General features: G+C 42.5%; 1 protein-coding gene across 1 annotated transcript in view; it reads left to right on the top strand.

The window, feature by feature from the left end:
• Positions 1 to 19,196, top strand: part of LOC311233928 (glutamate receptor ionotropic, delta-1-like) — a gene marked incomplete at both ends in the record, with an annotated part of 834,874 nt that overhangs the window by 467,519 nt on the left and 348,159 nt on the right. Inside the window, one exon of the mRNA XM_084320981.1 lies at positions 605 to 889. Within this exon, the coding sequence (XP_084177107.1) occupies positions 605 to 889 (285 nt within the window). The remainder of the gene's footprint in view (positions 1 to 604; positions 890 to 19,196) is intronic.

The raw sequence follows: 19,196 nt of genomic DNA, 5'->3' as shown, positions 1-19,196 counted from the left end.
ACAGACACAGAGCGATCGCGGGAAAAAAAATATCGTATCAACGCAAGATTGGTAATATAGAGTCCTTACCTGGTCTCTGATGTACTGCAAAAAGAATAATCCAATTATCTGATCGCCATTCCAGATATCCACAGCGATCCTGTCTCCGACGTTATCCGGCATTGCACATGAACAGGCGGGTGGGGTCAGTTGTCCAAGCCATCCCTACAAGCCCTTGTTTTGCCGGAGTGTTTAGAACCCGCCCCCCACACCGCAGCTCGGTAGAGAAAATAAATCACATTGTTTCAAATGGAGTGCAATAGCAGCCGCAAGGCATTAGGCGGCGGTATTGACCGTCTGCGATCTCAGACACATTCAGTACAGCACGCACAAGGTGCCTCAATGGATTATGAATGGCAATAGGGAATAAAAGAAATAACGAAACAGAAACGTAGATCTACATTTCCGGCACTCAACGGTCGGGCCACAGAAACGTAGATCTATGTGAACGGCAAACAAAGTGTTAATGATCCTCCTCTCCTCTCCTCTCCTCTCCTCTCCTCTCCTCTCCTCTCCTCTCCTCTCCTCTCCTCTCCTCTCCTCTCCTCTCCTCTCCTCTCACCAGCCTGTGAGCTGATGAACCAGGGAATCCTGGCTCTGGTGACGTCCACAGGCTGTGCGGCAGCCAGTGCTCTGCAGTCCCTGACAGATGCCATGCACATCCCCCACCTCTTCATCCAGAGGAGTGGGGATGGGACGCCCCGCACCGCCTGCCACCTCAACCCCAGCCCTGACGGGGAGAGCTACACCCTGGCCGCCCGCCCGCCGGTACGCATGAACGACGTGCTTCTCACCCTGGTCTCTGAGCTGCACTGGCAGAAGTTCATCGTCTTCTATGATAGCGACTATGGTAAGTTGAGTGGAGCATCAATGAATCTGATGTCGTTCTAGTGGCATGTATGCTATGTGGTAGATCATGAAACAGTGAAAATGACCATGAGCTCTTCTGGTTGGGCACAGCCAGTGTTATGAGATCTGTAAAAGGCTATGGTTGCATTTCTAGAGAATAAAATGTGAACTACACAAATGTAAAACAGTAAACATGACTTGTCACAGTCTTTAACGAGTTACTAAACACATGGTAATTTTGCTGCCCTAGTGGGTGATATTTTCACCCTGCTGCATACTCCCCAATCTGTGATGTCAGAGTGCTTTCTTTCCCTAGACAGACTTTAGGCTGATTGCAGTCAGGTGAGCAAGCTTTAAGGGGCCTTTCTCACTTACCTATCGGGATCGAATCACTGCTCCCGGGAACGGGGGGGAGTGTTCTCACTCAGACGGACACACCCCTTTTTGGGATCGAATTATTTCTATTAGACCAGTGGTGCCCAACCAGTCGGCCGTGGTCGACCAGTAGATCAATGACATTCAATATAATCGATGCAGCAATGTTACTAGTAAAAGGCTAAGTTAACTAGCGTTAGCCGTTAGCTTAGCGTTATCGTTAAGCCTGCAAAACGCTCAAAAGCGGACTCTACAACACCATCCATTCGTGATAAAATGGGGTGGGTTATATTGACAAGGCTTGACAACAGAGGTTCAAATATAACTTCATATTTATTGGTTATTTGTTCATTTTATATCAGCATTCAGTCTCCGCCGTCGTGTTAAGACACTTCCTGTTTACATTTTCGAACGTGACATCATCGCCTACGGCAAGCGTAAACGCTCAAAAGGCAAACCGTAAACAGAACCCGAAGCGAACCAAGACTGCAGTGTGTACACAAACTAGAGGGGGGAGAGGGGGGGGGGGAGTTCGCATTAGATCTCGGAACGGGCTAGAACGGAATGGAATGGAAACGAATATAATGAGTGAGAAAGGCCCCTAAGTCGGGCAGTTGACTACACCACCAACAACAGACAGCTCAGAGTTGACTACACCAACAACAACAGACGCCTCAGAGTTGACTACACCACCAACAACAGAGTTGACTACACCATATTTCACCATAGAACTGTTAGAACAAAAGCTATACAACAGTTATAGTATCTCTAATAGTAACATTTCTTTGTCTAAAAAATGCTGTTCTGAGACAGTTTTTCCTCATTGCGCGGGGCGGAGTAAAATGTTCATGCAAATGAAGGCGAGTGCCTTCTCGAGTCTCGAGCGACACCTATAATTAACATGGGCACATGGGCTTTGTTTACTATTGTGCTGTCGTGCAACGTTCTGCTTTCTTTCTGGGTAAGTTGTTGACTTGTCAACATTTTGGGGTTTTCATGAGCTCCTTAACAAGGTGGCCTAGACCGTGCCAAGTTAAAACACTGAAGCATCTCCAGAATCAGCTGCTGACACATCAAACAACTAACATCAAGCCTCTGCAAAAGTCATAACCATGCGTGTGCCACATTAATACTTGGACTTGATTTGCTTTGAAAGGTAATACAGTATACGCTCTGTTGGAACAATTTTAAACACACACACACACACACACACACACACACACACACACACACACACACACACACATACACACATACAGACACACACACACACACACACACACACACACACACACACACACACACACACACACACACACACACACACACACACACACACACACACACACACACACACCACATACAAAATACATCAAAGATTCAGAGATTGCTGTGAAAAATAAGATATAATCGCTGCATTCACCATTAGCACCATTTCCTATGTCTAATTTACTGGCTGGTTTTGAGTGAGGGAGCACTTTTCTATATTCTCCGAAATATTCCATTTCCATTTCATTAATCTCACTAAGAGGCCCCCTTTGGTCCGGACTGTTCCTGACCCACATTCGGAACAAGGCAACAGGACCGCGCCTATATGGCATGGGTGTACAAGGGCAGAAAAACCCAGAGATATTGCCGCATTGGAGTTCCTCCGAGAATACTCTGTCACTGCTGGCTAATCTCATCACCACTCGGAGGAATGCAATTCTGTGCCTGTCTATCTCCCAGAAAGATATATTGTAAAAAATATATATCTGCTGCAGATGTTACAATATTGTAAAGCAGACTAGGTGATATTTCTTTCCCAGGTCCTCTCCTTCAGATTTCATGCAGCTTGTCCCTGATACAGTTTTTGGGAGGTGTGACTTTTAAAAGTCCCTCAGGTAGATATTTACGAGACAGGGTGTTTCACTTTTGAAGATACCTCTCCTCGGGTTGGCCCCTCACGTCGCCTCATCTTATTTTATCCACTTTTTCTCCTCTTTTTAAATTTTTCTCCCATCCCAATTTCGCCGTGCCAATTCTCCCCTCCCCTGTCTTGAACGTTGCTCGCATATTCCCCCCACTGGCCGGTTGTAGGGAGGATAGAAGCCTTGCATCACATGTCCCCTCCGATACACGAGGAGGCAGCCTGTCACATCTTTTCACCTGCCAGCACGGACTCTCGTTGGCGAGGAGGTGTAATGTGTGGGAGGCTCACACTACCCCCGCCATTTCCTGTCTCTGCTGTGCAGGCGTCCCCCAACCGACCTGTAGGAGTCACTGTCCACAACGTCCAGATTACCACCCATCGACTTCCACCCTCTAACTCTGCCAATTGAGTTAGTATGACGGCCGGCCCAAGCCGGAGGCAATGCCGACAGCCGAATTTGAACCCGGTGTCTCTTGCGTTGGTGACGAGTGCAATGTCCGCTGCGCCACCCAGCCGCCCTACGTCGCCTCATCTTGTAGAGAGTGAGTGCTCGGCGCTGCCATGGATCAGTACAAAAGGCAGCGTGAAATGGGGGAAGACTTCGCCCGAATGCCGAGAATCCCCCTGTGATATAAACACAAAAAAGAAACACAGAAAGCGTTGAATGTTGAACGTCTTTGATTGTACCGCCCCTCCCCCCGAGAGCAATGTTCTACACTACGCAATTTAGCTGTCCATTGTGGTCGTATGAACTGTCTTTGTATGCTACAATGAAAAACGGACTCGTTTTATATTGTATAACAAGTCCTCTGAGAGCGGGGCTGTGTCTCAACACAACCCGGTTTAACCAGGCGCCACTATAGCGAGAAATAATAAGGGCACCGTTTCTAATGAGGCATCCTATTTTAAGTCTGCTAAATTAAGTGCTGTGAAAAGACAGTGCCGTTGGAAATTTGCTCTCACTGTCTAACCCAGTACTTTAATTAAACAAATGTAGCAGCTAATTAGGATCCTCGTCACAGAGCAAGTAGAAAGACCCACGGTGGCTGCCTCCAAGCGGTGCCACTGTGACCTACTGTACGCCACCACCCACAGAACTGTTCTGCATACAGGCCTGTTAATCTCAATGCCGGATTCTCACTTTACACACGAGAGCGGTGAGAGAGAGCTCTTTGAGTAGAACGGAGGAAGAGTGATGAATCCATGCCAACTGATTATGTTGGACGTAGGAGTTGGAGGAAAAATTATTATCTTAAGTGTTCCCAGTGCAGGAGCTCAGATCAGGTTCTCAGACGAAGTGTGATCTTATCAAAAATACCACCTTCCCTCGCTCCCGACGTCGATGGTCTATCTATAGCCAGAGAAGTACAAAAAAACTATTTTATTTTTTTTTACCTTTCATGATCCCCGCCACATATCTTCCATGCTTTTTACAGTGGCACATTGTTTTTGTATCCTGGCCAGGTTTTTTCTTTTTTAAACGAAAGTAGATCTGTCGTAACATGACAATACGCGTGCTGGGGCAAAGAGTGGAAGAGGCTGATGGAACACCTAGCTGAAACAAAAGGCGCAATCGACGAACACATTTAGTCTATTTGCATATTCATGATCGACGCGTCGTATTGTTGTTACTTGTATGCCTTTTGTGGTGGAAATGGCAGACGTTCAAAGTCATAACATGCACAACGTATAATCGAACTAGTGCCCAATGAATCACGTTCGAAATATAAATAACTTCTCTTAAACCACTATTCGTGATTCCTCTTAGAGCCATGACTCGACAGTGTGCATTTCGCTTGCATTTGATAACTTCCGTGTTTCAAGTCAACTCCAGCTGGAAGGGAGGGGCTGTGCCCGCTGCCCCACCTTCAATTTAGAAGCTATGACAGCTAGCTCTTCAGCCCTGCATTATACAGCCTGTGACAACTCCTCTAGCGAGTCCCACTGTTTCTATGTAAGCTCCGCGGGCAACGGGTCCAATAAATGCGTCTTTGCATCCTCGACATACCTGTATGCCCATGCGTAGCGGTAAAAAACCTTAATTAACTACAGTAACGTTAGTTTCTAAGAGTTCTAATAGTGAGGAAAGGGATGAGCCAGTTTTTTTTTTTTTTTTTATCTGAAGCTAAAGAGGATGGGGATACTCAATTAAACATTTTGAAATATTCAATTGCAAATATAATCAATTGTTGTTGTTGTTTATCTGGTAAATTAATGGTTTAGATCAGGGGTGGCCAACTAGTCAGAGACTAAGAGCCACAAAAAACTACTGTGGTACCACAAAGAGCCACACAGTGTTTCTCAACCTTTTTTTTCAGTCACGGCACCCTTCATGTGTTTATAGGTCTCACCCTCTGGCCTCTGAAGTTGCTAATGACTTTTTTATTTGGGACTCACAGGGTTAAAAGTACCCTGTGAGACCCACGGTTGCAAAATTACAAAATCACTTTTAGCCATTTATAAAGTCTGTAAATGTTTATTTAAAAATATTTAAGCACATGTATAGTCAAATTGGTCCTGTTGTTCAGCCTCACAATGCTATTTGATAGTAAATGTGTTTATATGTCCCACCCTCTGGCCTCTGAAGTTGCTAATGTCTTTTTTATTTGGGCCTCACAGGGTTAACCTCTTAAGCCCGAGACATACAGTAAAAGTATATTTTCAGCATTACGTTTGTTTACCAATGATTTTAACTGTTATTAGTGAAATATAATATTATAGAAATCTCAGAGCATTGAGTCGGAAACCGGCCCATATTGACAGGAGGAAGTGGAGCAGCCAAAAGTGAGTGTAGTCTTTTTAAGGAAGAGACTCAGGGCTTTCGAATTTCGAAAAACGACGCTACCCAGCTCACGCCAGCCCCTGTCAATCATCTGACTTCTGGATTCACTTTTTATTTCTCTTATTTTTTGGTATTATCTCCCACAAACCTGAATGTTATTGCCATAAAACAGAACGCTGTTAGTTTATCTACCTTTCTGTGAACGTCTAGCAAAAAACGGTGTTGCAATATGATGAAAAATGGTGGATAAATTTACATTATAAAAAAGGTGGCATAATTCAGTACTGTATCTACAAAACCTTCTGTTTAATCATCTTCCCTTTATTCATTAGATTTTTGAGGTCTGGTACATTTTAGCATGGTGTTATTCACAGTCAAAGAATTTTTCATTTATTTTTTAAATATAATTGATATTCTTCTTTGGTTCATTACAATTTACTCAAGCCTACAGTAGTAACAGACACACTATTTCTGACACTGGGAATACATTCCCTGAGATCCATAGATGTCCCTATATTCAGATACCAAGAACATGCAAATGGACCATTTAAAAAACATTTTTTAAATGTTTATTCTATTGGAATGAGTGACATAAAAAAATTATAATAAAAGAAAAGAAAATTATACTTTTTTTATGGATGAAAGAGCCACACATTGACGGGCAAAGAGCCACATGTGGCTCGCGAGCCGCGGGTTGGCCACCCCTGGTTTAGATTAATCGACTAATCGATAAAATAATCAACTGATTAATCGACAGCCCTAGCTGCCAGCTAGGCATGGTTCAATATACTGTAGCTACTGTAAGTGCCTTTAGCTGTGTCTCTATAACACACACCACTGACGCTATCGCACCACTCAACAGTACTTTTCCATTCGGAATACAGCAGCCATTAGCATGATCCATCCCACCCAGAAAAATCCTCTTAATTTGCCCACACAAGTTCATCAAAAAAAGATTATGTAAGCAGTACATTTTTTCATATAATTAATCAATATCCTAACATAGCTGCTATGAACAGTATGTGACTATACAATCTTAACCTGCGCCTCCAAAAGTGGCCATATTAGTTTTCGGTTTTGAGGACTACATACTTGTTTTGCATACCAAAATACTATACTTTATACTTATCTCCTGGTCTCTTTAGAAAGATAACATTCTGAAGTGTATGATACAATAAAGAAAGATCACTTTTAGTGCTAATGAAATCGAGTAACATAGGTCTGAACTTGAGTTGTAGAAAAACTTGTTACTCAAGTTCTTCTGTAGTAGTTAGTAGTCCAGAAGTAGTATTTCCCCAGCAATTCGTATGGCTTAAAAAACGCATGAGATCCATAGCCTGAAGCCTTATGTAGTACATGTCCAAATATCATAAAGATCCATTCAGAAATGAGTGATTAGGAGTGATTTTGGTAAACTGTACTCATAGACTTCAATTCATTCAGTGTTTTTTCTCTTCCTGTCTTCGCTCGTGAGTTCTACACCTAGATCCCTGATTTGTACATCCCCAGTTGGGGTATCATTTTCGAGATCGCCAAATTATTGACGGAACTAGAGCCCCAAGAGTCGGGAGTGGTATTTTGCGCAATACCGTGTGAATGAATGAATGAAAACTTTATTTAACAGATTGCAGAATGTGTACAATACAGTACCGCTCAATACACACAATTGTTAAGGGGATGCAGACTAGAGAAAGACGTTTGTCTTGTTTACATCAGGGTCCCCCATTTTCAATTCATAGTGACATTTATGACATACAAAACATACATGACATTTATGGCATAGGGACATACATGACATACAGTTATTTAGTACTGTTACATTTGTGACATATACAATATGCAAATATACAGTACTGTTACCCATAGATCCTGACAGAGTATATACATATGATGGGGAGGGGACTGTACATTAGGAGGGGGTGGGTGGGTGGGAGAGAAATATACATACAGTGGGGAGAGAATATATACATACGGTGGGGAGGAGACTGTACATTAGGAGGGGGTGTGTGGGTGGGAGAGAAATATACATACGGTGGGGAGAGAATATATACATGCGGTGGGGAGGAGACTGTCTATTAGGAGGGGGTGGGGGTGGGGAGGGTTGGACATTTACGGTGGCCAGTTTCGAATTGCAGCCTCCCGTAGGTGCTCTTTAAGAGTGGTTTTGAATGTGGGTAGGGATTCACATTCCTTTACAGCTTTGGGTAGGGCGTTCCACATTGATGTGGCATAATTGCGAAACGTGTTTAGTCCCTTGTTTTAGCCGAATATGGGTTTAACATGATTTGTTGAGCTTCCTCTGGTGTTGTGGTCATGGTATTCACTGACCTTTGGGAAGTATTTTGACATGTACATGGGTACCTTAGTCGTATAGTGTATCTTGTAGACCAGGCCCATTGCAAGTTGCTGTACTCTGTCGTCTACTCTAAGCCATCCTAGGTTGTCAAAGTGGGCAGGGGTGAGGTGGGTTCTAGGGGTAAGGTCAAGTAGAAGTCTGACCAGTTTGTTTTGTGATGTTTGTAATCTTGTTTTTAGCGCCTTTGAGGTGCTTTGGTACCATGAGGTGCAAGCATAGTCGTAGTACCCTTGAATGAGTGCTCCTCCCAGAGTATTCAGGGTATTCTTGTTTACCAGAGAGGAGATCCGGTACAAGAATCTAGTTCGTTGGTTGACTTTTTTTATTACCTTGGATGCCATTTTGTCACAGGAAAGATTTGCCTCTAGGATGGAACCTAGGTATGTAATTTCATCTTTTCCTTGTGACAATATTGTCACCCACTGTAACTGAGAAGCTGTCGGTCTTGCTGAGTTTGTTCTTTGATCCGAAGAGAATGGACTCTGTTTTACCCAGGTGTAATGATAGTTTGTTATCAGCGAGCCAGGTGCAGATTCTGCCGAGTTCAGAGCTGAGGGTTTTTTCAACCTGTAACTTGTTCTTGTCAGAGACCAGCAGGGCTGAGTCGTCCGTGAAAAAGAACAAGTTGCAGTCACAAGCTGACGATATTTGCATAAATTAGGAACAGTAGCGGTCCTAGTATGCTTCCCTGTGGAACACCACAGCTCACTGTGAGAGGGGGGGATAGAGTACCGTTTACCTCCACCATCTGTTCTCTCCCCTCAAGGTAGGATTGCATCCAGCTCACTGATAAACTATCAAAACCAATTGCTTTTAGCTTGTCAATCTTTGTACTGTGTACTTTGCACAAGCCTCAAATATCGGCATGTAACTCGAGAACCGCTGAACGGATTTTGTCACCTGAAGGGGCTATCGACAGGCAACAAATGGGGCTTCAATAGGATCTATATATTGTATTACAAAATATGCACACCGAGCCACTAGTGGTCGCCAAAGTGCCGATGGGCAAATCGTCCTAAAAAAGGCCGACATGTGGGCCCTTGCATGTTAAGAGGTTGCCCTAAGGTATGTCAACAAAAATTGTAAATCTGTCTGTTATGTAGTTTATGTATGTATGCATGTATTTATTTAATGTATGTATGAATCATAGTGATGCCTATTTTCTGCTGTTCTCTGACAGTAGATGAACTGTGAGTTCACTGCTTGACACCAAAATAATAAAAATGTCAGAGTTCACGGACATCTTGCCATATGATGTGATGCTAGAAACCCATAAATGAGATGTCCCCTATCACCAGTTATCATCTTGGGCAACAGACGTGACAGTGAATGATAGGGTGGCCGTGTTGATTGATTGATTGATTGAAAATGTTATTAACAGATTGCAGAATGGGTACAATACAGTACAGCTCAATACACACAATTGTTAAGGGGTTGCAGACCAGAGAAAGACTTTTTATGGAGAGGTGTGTGATGACTGGGGTGATGGCGGCTGCTGAGTCTCTGAGGAATTTGGAGGGGATGTTGTCATGGCCAGTGGCCTTGTTAGGTTGGAGGGCGCTCAGTTTTTTTAGTACCTCATCTGTTGTTACCATTTCCAGTTTGAAGTCGTCTTTGCGGACCCCTAGGTTTTTGTAGTATGCTACTATGTGTTCTACTTCATAATGCCCTGAGTGGGAGGGTAGTTTATTAACCAGTGTTGTGGCTATGTTTGTAAAGAATATGTTTAGGTATTTGGCCACATCGAGTTTGTCTGTGATGAGCGTGTTTTCTGTCTTTATGTTTATGTTTGTAAATCTGGTTTTTAGTTTTTTGCTGCAGCCTACAGTAGTTGGTTGTTGAGTAATTTCCAAAGTTCGCGGGGTTTGTTTTTGTTTTCCTCAGTTTTGTCATTGATGAATTTTTTTTCCGGTTTTGATCATGGTGTTTACGTCATTTCTTTGCATTTTTTGTTCAACCGCGTGGGCTTGGAGTTCACTGTTTGAGCTTTTGGTAAGCTTTTGGCTCAGCGCGATTTTTAACCCTGGTGGTTCTTAGGGGTGCCATGTTGTTAAGTTGTTGTTGTGAATTTGGTTTTGAATCCAAGCATATTGCATATTGCAATTTTAATTATGAAACAAAACAAAGAAAGAGCAAAATAAGGTTAAAGGAGGTGGGTGGTAGTTGTGGAGCATTTGAAAAATATGTTTTACCTGTGTATTGTATTATAATTAGGGATGCTCGATATTGGCTTTTTTACCGATACCGATATTCCGATATTGTCCGATACCGATATATGCAGGGTCCCCCCCCCCCCCCCCCCCAAAAAAACGGAATAATTTCAGGTAACTAATAATTTCACTGGATATATATATAACAAATATATATATATATATTTTTAAACCGATACCGATATTTTCCGATATCACATTTTACTGCCGAGATCGGCCGATAATATCGGTCGGCCGATAATATCGGACATCCCTAATTATAATACATTCAGCAGTACTGTTGGTGTGACCGACCGGCAGGCTAGGCATGTGCTGATGTTAGTGAAGCCTAGATACAGTAGCATGGCTGCTGCCCTAGCCCCTAGGTGACCTACTGTAGTATCATACACATACTGTAGCTGCCTAGCCCCTAGGTGACCTACTGTAGTATCATACACATACTGTAGCTGCTTCCCTAGCCCCCTAGGTGACCTACTGTAGTATCATACACATACTGTTACTGCTCCCCTAGCCCCTAGGTGACCTACTGTAGTATCATACACATACTGTAGCTGCTCCCCTATCCCCTAGGTGACCTACTGTAGTATCATACACATACTGTAGCTGCTTCCCTAGCCCCTAGGTGACCTACTGTAGTCTCATACACATACTGTAGCTGCTTCCCTAGCCCCTAGGTGATCTACTGTAGTCTCATACACATACTGTAGCTGCTTCCCTAGCCCCTAGTTGACCTACTGTAGTATCATACACATACTGTAGCTGCTTCCCTAGCCCCTAGGTGACCTACTGTAGTCTCATACACATAGCTGCTGCCCTAGCCCCTAGGTGACCTACTGTAGTATCATACACATACTGTAGCTGCTGCCCTAGCCCCTAGGTGACCTACTGTAGTCTCATACACATAGCTGCTGCCCTAGCCCCTAGGTGACCTACTGTAGTATCATACACATACTGTAGCTGCTTCCCTAGCCCATAGGTGACCTACTGTAGTATCATACACATAGCTGCTGCCCTACTAGCCCCTAGGTGACCTACTGTAGTCTCATACACATACTGTAGCTGCTGCCCTAGCCCCTAGGTGACCTACTGTAGTCTCATACACATACTGTAGCTGCTTCCCTAGCCCCTAGGTGACCTACTGTAGTGTCATACACATACTGTAGCTGCTTCCCTAGCCCCTAGGTGACCTACTGTAGTATCAGACACATACTGTAGCTGCTTCCCTAGCCCCTAGGTGACCTACTGTAGTGTCATACACATACTGTAGCTGCTTCCCTAGCCCCTAGGTGACCTACTGTAGTATCAGACACATACTGTAGCTGCTTCCCTAGCCCCTAGGTGACCTACTGTAGTGTCATACACATAACTGCTCCGGCAAGATGCACACACACACACACACGCACACACACACACACACACACACACACATAGGGCACACGTTGATATCTCTGTGAAAAAAGCTCTGATTATCCTAAGACTGGTAAAATAGATTCCTTACCTCAGATCAGATGTTCTCCAAAAAGATTATTCCAATTCCTGATTGCCATTCCAAATATCGATCGCATTTATTGATCCAACGCTGGGTACTGGAAATATGTATTCCACGCTGTTCTGGGGCTCGGCAATGAATCCGATCGTCTCGGGTGACTTAAAGGGGACATGTACTGCTATTCCTAGCACTATTGGGGCAACTTTACACAATTCCTGTTAGTCTATTGAAGACATCTGTAAGGTTTTTTTCAAAAAAATGCATTGTTTTATATTTCTAATCAAGTACTCAAAACCATCATTTTCCAGCTTCAAGATTTCAGGCTGTTATGGCCTGGCTCCGCCGATAAGCACTTTGAGTGACAGTCAGTCCACACAGTCTGCGACTGGTAGACAGAGAGAGATAGAGAGAGAGAGAGAGAGAGAGAGAGAGGGGGGGGGGTGCGAGAGATGGAGAGAAAAAAAAGACAGGCCGTCTCTTCCTTTCGTTATTTCTCTCCCTGCGGCAGCTTGTGGGGGGGGGGGGGCTCCCTTCCTCCCCTCTCCCGTGTGGCGCGGCAGGTCCCCCCCCCCAAGTACTCCCTCCCTCTCTCTCTCTGTCTCCCTCTCTCTCTCTCTCTCTCTCTCTCTCTCTCTCTGTCTCTCCCTCTCTCTCCCTCTCTATCTCTCTCTCTCTCCCTCCAGAGTATGCAGAGGTGTCGGGTTTCACTGCCTCGCAGTATGAAGAAGTGGTTTTCCACTCGCTGTCTAGTCTGCGTGTATCGTCTAGGTAGATTGTGGGCGGGCATTAGCTACAACCACAGAGCCAATCACATCACTGTCTTCTACCCAGAGCCTGAATGACGTGACTCAGGCCTTCAAATCAGGATGGACTAATTTACTGGAGCAGGAAATTATCCGAGCTGAATCAGAGCAATCCGCCAATATGGTATTTAGACACTAAAACACATTGATACTAACTCCTATTACTATAATACAATGCTAGAGACTGAAAAATTACATTTATAGTACATGTCCCCTTTAAGAAGTCAAATGAGGAAGCAGGATTTCCCCCACCCCATGTGTTTCATTCCAAAGGGGTGCAGTACCACAGGGATAGACGATAGGGGGCGGTATTTTCCCAATGGAGCACAGAGAAAGTTTGCAGCACTAACGTGATGCTAGATTGATGAAATATGAATTCAAACCGCGAATAAAAAAAAAACGAGTCTCTCGTTGTTGGCAATGAACGGTCGACATGAACAAACGAGTAATCTCGTTGTTGGCATTGAAAGTGTTAATGAAATATCAGTTTAGGAATTGTATTCAATAGCTAGCTAATTTCGACCGGAAATAAATCTGAGTGGCCATTTACAACAACAAGACAACAAGATACTTTAATGCCACACAACAATGGTTGGTGGTAATTGTTTTCGGTACAGATTGTTAAGCACTGGTTACATCAACATGAAACAGACATCAAACACCTCCCAATCCCACAATAAATAATACATATATACATAAATACATATAGGACAGTCACGGTAACAGTGTCAGTCAGTGACAGATGCTTGCCCGTCTGTGCAAAGGGGGGCGGGCCAGGGTGTTCAGTGTTCGGACTGCTGTGGGGAAAAAACTGTTTGTGAAGTGTGTGTGTCTGTTTAGCTGTAGTCATTATGATGAAGGAAAGGGCTTTCAATGAGCGTCGGAATTTTCGAAAGACTACCCAACCCAGCTCAAGCCAGCTATACTGTACAGCAAATTACTTGTGGATGACTTTTTTTTATTTCTCTTATTTTTCGGGATTATCTACCACAAAACTGAACGTTATTAGATTATAGAACACTATATGCCGAAATATTTCCCACCATAAGGCAAACGGTGAAGCACAATTACACAAAAATACAGAACAAAATCAAAGACGACCTGGACAGGTGGGCAAAACTTAAAAACTCAGTACAGGCAAGGGTATCAATAGTTAAGATGGATGTACTACCAAGAATCAACTTCATCAGTTCAATGCTACCGTTACCCCCTCCAGAGGGTTACTGGAAAAGATTACACTCCTCCACATACAAATTTATTTGGAATAACAAACCACCTCGCATAAAAAGATCCACCGCACAGAGAAATAAAGCAGACGGTGGCATGGCAGTTCCAGATTTTTTCCAATATTTTAAGGCTTACACATTAAGACCATTGACAATATGGTTTGATCCCCAGGCATTGGTATCCTGGAGAAAATTGGAAGAAAACATAGTAGCCCCACATAGACTGAAGGACATAGCACACACTAAACTACCAATCAAGCACTGTGAGCGGAAATTTGGCCCCATAATTACCCATGCAATCCGGATATGGCGGGAAACACAAAAAAAATATCCTAACCCTCAAAAATGGCATAATCACACTCCCATATTCAATAACAATGCACTCTTAATGGAAAAACTTCCTATAAGATTCCCTATATGGGAAGAGCAAGGCATACACTCATTAGGGGATATTTTTAATAACCAGGGTTTTTGTAGTTATGGAGAAATATGCACAAAGTTTAACCTCACCGAGTCCACATGGCTTTTTTACATACAGTTACGCCTATGTTTGAGGTCTCACGGTGTTCCATTAGACATACCAGTTGAACACCACAGATACCACAAATTCTTCTATGAAAGAGAAACATTGAGAGGTTTTGTATCAGGTTTTTATTATCAATTACTAACGTCCTCGTATGAAACCCTCCAACTAGACACTGTCTGGAGGAGGGATATACCAGACCTGGAAAGTGACTTTGATTGGCAAGAAGCATGGGCAAATGTCCGTCTTACATCAAGGAACCCGGACCATCAACAAATCAATCTTAACTATATTCACAGGACATACTTGACTCCTATAAGACTGAACAGAATGGGCCTTAAACAAGACTCAAAATGCTCCCAATGTACAAATGGAGACGAAGGGACATTTATGCACATGTATTGGGACTGCCCACCAGTTAAGGCATTCTGGAAAGATGTGACCCATCAATTATCAAAACTCGTATCTTGGAATATACCAGTACACCCCTCTGTATTGCTATTGAATGATGTTTTTGAGTTTGCAGTAAATCCACAGCTAAAGAGATTGGTTTTATCGGGTATCACAGTAGCTAAAAAACTGATCGCATCACGCTGGTTTCAACCGGAAAAAATGTGCCGGAAGGTTTGGTCTCTTACATATCTCGATGTGATTTATCAAGAAATATCTACAGCAAGAATTCTGGGTCTCAACGAATCCAAAATGTCAATGTGGTTAGAAGTGGTGGAGAGAATAAAAGCTAGCTTATAATGGTAGTGTCTGGTTAGGAGTGAGGGATAATGGAGGTACTATCCAAGGAGGGGTCCGGGAGGGGGGGGTTCGAGCTGGAGCATATGTGTGTAGGGTTTTAGAAAATAGGTATTAGGGGTATATCCTGTATAAGGCATTTGTATAATTGGTAATTTCGTTGGATATACACTGTATACGGTAAAATATTATTATAGACTTTTTTTTGTTTTCTGTTTCTGTACTTGCATGTCATTTTAGCCACCTTGACTGTTAGTTTCATTATGCATTGTGTGTTGAGTACTGACTTTTAATAATTTTTGTTTTGCAATAATAATAAAAAAAATAAAATAAAAAATGCAGCAGGTCAAAGAGATCACATCAATATTGGGCTAATGTAAAATGTAAATGAGAGCCATAAGGATATGGTCCTTTGCGACAGTATCGACCACATACTGTATATTAGAGGATTAAAACGTTTAAAAAAAAAAAAAAAAAAAAAGAAAAAAGCCGGTACCAAAAATCAGTGGTGAAAACATTTAAAGATTGTACTTTCCTTGCCTGCAATTTAAATCAGTGGCCTTTCTCCCTCCCAAATATGATGATATTGATCAAATAAATAAGGGTGGGAACTTTTGTAACGGCACGGTGTTCTCCAGCCGCCCGTTTTGCACAGTGGCACTAGTATCCAAAAACGCATGCACGTTGGCCTCATGGGGACGTGTGAACCATAGCTTACACAGCTTGGAAAAGGTTTAACAGGACGCTGGAATGTCACTTCTAGTCAGGAGGCTTTTCTTCAACAAAGGCCTATAGCACAATAAAAATAACTTGAAGCTTGTTGAGAAGGAATATGGATATGAAATTGGACAACTTTCAGGAGCGTTAAACCAGGCCAGTACACAGAAGAAATTTGGCCAGAGTTTGAATGATGACAGGAAGGAAATTATAGGCTATTCACATGGAGACCTAATTCCTATGTATGTATAGCCTAATAGCAGCATAATCAAATCAGTGTCATAACGAAAGTGGCTAGAGTTTGGATGACAGGATTGAAATAGGCTACTCATGTAACATACAGTAATTCCTTTCTATGTATAGCTTTGCATATAGTACAACATTATCTAAATAATTATCTTACATTTCCTAAAGAGGAACTTGGTGCAGCCTTTCTTTATGAGCAACTGTCAAAATCCAGGTAGATGGCATGGCCTAGATAATTTCCTTTCCTGTCTCTCACTGAAAATCCATATAAACATGTCTTAATCCTTTGATCATTTTGCTGTCATTTATGGATAGGATGGTGCAGCTATTTGTCAGCTTGTAGTTTAAAAAGACAATAAAATAAAGGTAGATTCTCAACTAAAATGACAAAGAGCAGAAAGACTTGAACAAATAGTTTTGATTTTGATGTAGGCCTGGCTACAATATACAGTACCGGTTTATTTAGCCCATTCATTTGTGTTTACAGAAATGCATCGGGAAGTAACGAAAAACACCCGTTCTGCAGTACCTCAAAGTACTATATGCCTACATTAAATACATAATTGAATAATGTATTTATATAGCATGTTTAAGTCTACTACAAACTACAGTATGTAGTCTACATTTAATAGGACTGCTATAGCCAGATATGTGTTATTTAAAATTTAAAATTCATCTTGCCTACTCATCTAGCCGACCAATCCCTTCAATCAGGTGGTGACTTTTCTTTGTTGTTGTTGTGAACATGTATTTACATAGCAGTCAACTTCTTCTTTTTGTAGAAAGTTTCAACTGCCATTCAACAAACGGAAACTGTCAACATGACCTACTCCGCGGACAACGTTACGTTTGATTTAACGTACCCGTTAACTATAAACGAGTTGATCGATATAGAGGAGTCTAATGCAAGTGAAAGTCGGAAAAAGTAATCAGCACCTCGGACAGTTCTGGGAGTTGGGCCAGTTCAATGCCCAGGCCGTCGACTTGGTGGTGTTGAAGGATTAATTGCGGCTTTTCTCCAGCTCATCTTTCGTTGGATTGGCATGTCTAATAATGCTGTTTTAATGAATACCATTAGATGTAGGCCCGTCCTCTATATCTATCCACTCGTTTATAGTTAACAGGTATACATTAAATTAGATTATTACAATGGCATGCAAATATCTTGATTCTGATTGGCTGAAACAGTCAAGTTAGCCGTTGCTATTTCGTATAACACACTCCACTGGACCCGAGATCCCTCCCACAACCTAATTACTTTTTTTTCTTTTTTTGAATGAGACTGAATGAATCCGCCATAGATAGACAAATGGAAGTATGAATATATTCTGAACGAATCCTCCAAAAAAGATACAGTCAACTGGAATATGTTAGTTTGTTACACATATGTTGGATTATGTAATTGGTTTGTCATGACCCATTGTGAAACAAAAGAAAAATCGCGGACTTAAAAATAAAAATAAAAATGGCCGTCACACGAATCGATTTCACTGGATGTCCCGGACACAATGGAAGTATGGATATATTCGTAACGAATAATTAAAAAAAGATACATTCAACTGGAATATGTTAGTTGTTTACACATATGTTGGATTATGTAATTGGTTTGTCATGACCCATTGTCAAAACAATAATAAATTGTGGGATTTATATGAAGTTTGTTGTTAGATGGCATGCTTTGTAGCACCTCCCTCTGCTTCTAGACACGGAGTATTTTTTTTTTATTTTTTTTTACCTACTTTTTCTGTGGATGGTTTTGTGAATAAATCTCCATTATGCTTCAATTACTGTGTGTTTATTGTATAGCAATAAGGTTGGGTGAATTCGGCCATTGTATAAAAGCATTACATCACTTGAAGTCGTGTGTTATACTCATTAGATCACGCCTAGGGGGGCCTAACAACCACCCCTAGGCGTAATCTAATGAGTATAACACACTCCATCGCGTGATGTAATGCTTAACTAATACGTCATTCGTTTGCGTTGTCAAGCTTGTTGATAGTGTTGTGAAGGATCAGATTAAACCGAATATATATATTTATTTATGGATATATATTTAATAGTATTTGTATATCGTTTGATATCCCTTGTATATTCCTTGTACATATACACTGAATATCCCTTTAGTCTACTAACAGCCCATAATAGTTTCATTCTCTCATTGGACAAGAACCTGGCGCCAGCAGCCAAGCCCCTTGGTTCAAGTTCAATCGTGCCGACGAACATGTCGTTACAAGCCCGGTTCCGCGTAGGAATACGTCTGGCGAAATACGAATGGTACTATTTGTTCACAGCGCATATATATATGGCGCAAGTAAAGTAGAACTTTTCTTTTAGTCCATTAGTCCTTTACCCTCCAGCCTAGTAACAGACGTGAAGCCTCACCCACGACCCACGTGTGGTGCAGTATGGCCTACTTGGCCTCAGAATAGGCATTGAGACATCGTGTGGATTAATAGTTGAATTGTCATAGTTTGGCACTATACCGTCGAATGGGACGTATTTCTATTAAGTTAATAATAGTCTATTATGTATGGTGCATCGTTCGGTTAGAGTTATAAAGTGAGCAGTACCCCCATCGTTCCTGGCGTTATCTAGAGTCTTAACCAGGCTGGGCAGACCACGTGTGGTGCTTTCATCCGAGGAGTTCTGGGCCAGGACGAGTGGACCGGCACATTGGATTACTTTACCCGGACGACGGCGAGCCCTACACGGCTTGGATTATCTACTTGCTTTGGGTGCTTTGATTATGCCATGGATAACAGCCAACACTGCTGAGTGTTGGAACTACCCCCGAGAGGAGTCCAGGTGAGACGGCGCTCTACCCCGAGTGAGGTCGCCTCACGTCTCTTTGTTGTGGACCGGCAGCTACCGTCTACAAGAGGGCCCAGCTGTATTCATCTGTGGACCGAGGTTCTGTGG

Source organism: Notolepis coatsorum (assembly GCF_963971535.1).
Source record: "Notolepis coatsorum genome assembly, chromosome: 9".
NCBI classification, from domain to species: domain Eukaryota; kingdom Metazoa; phylum Chordata; class Actinopteri; order Aulopiformes; family Paralepididae; genus Notolepis; species Notolepis coatsorum.
Note: the sequence above shows the minus strand (reverse complement) of the source record. Positions and strands in the feature narration are given on the sequence as shown.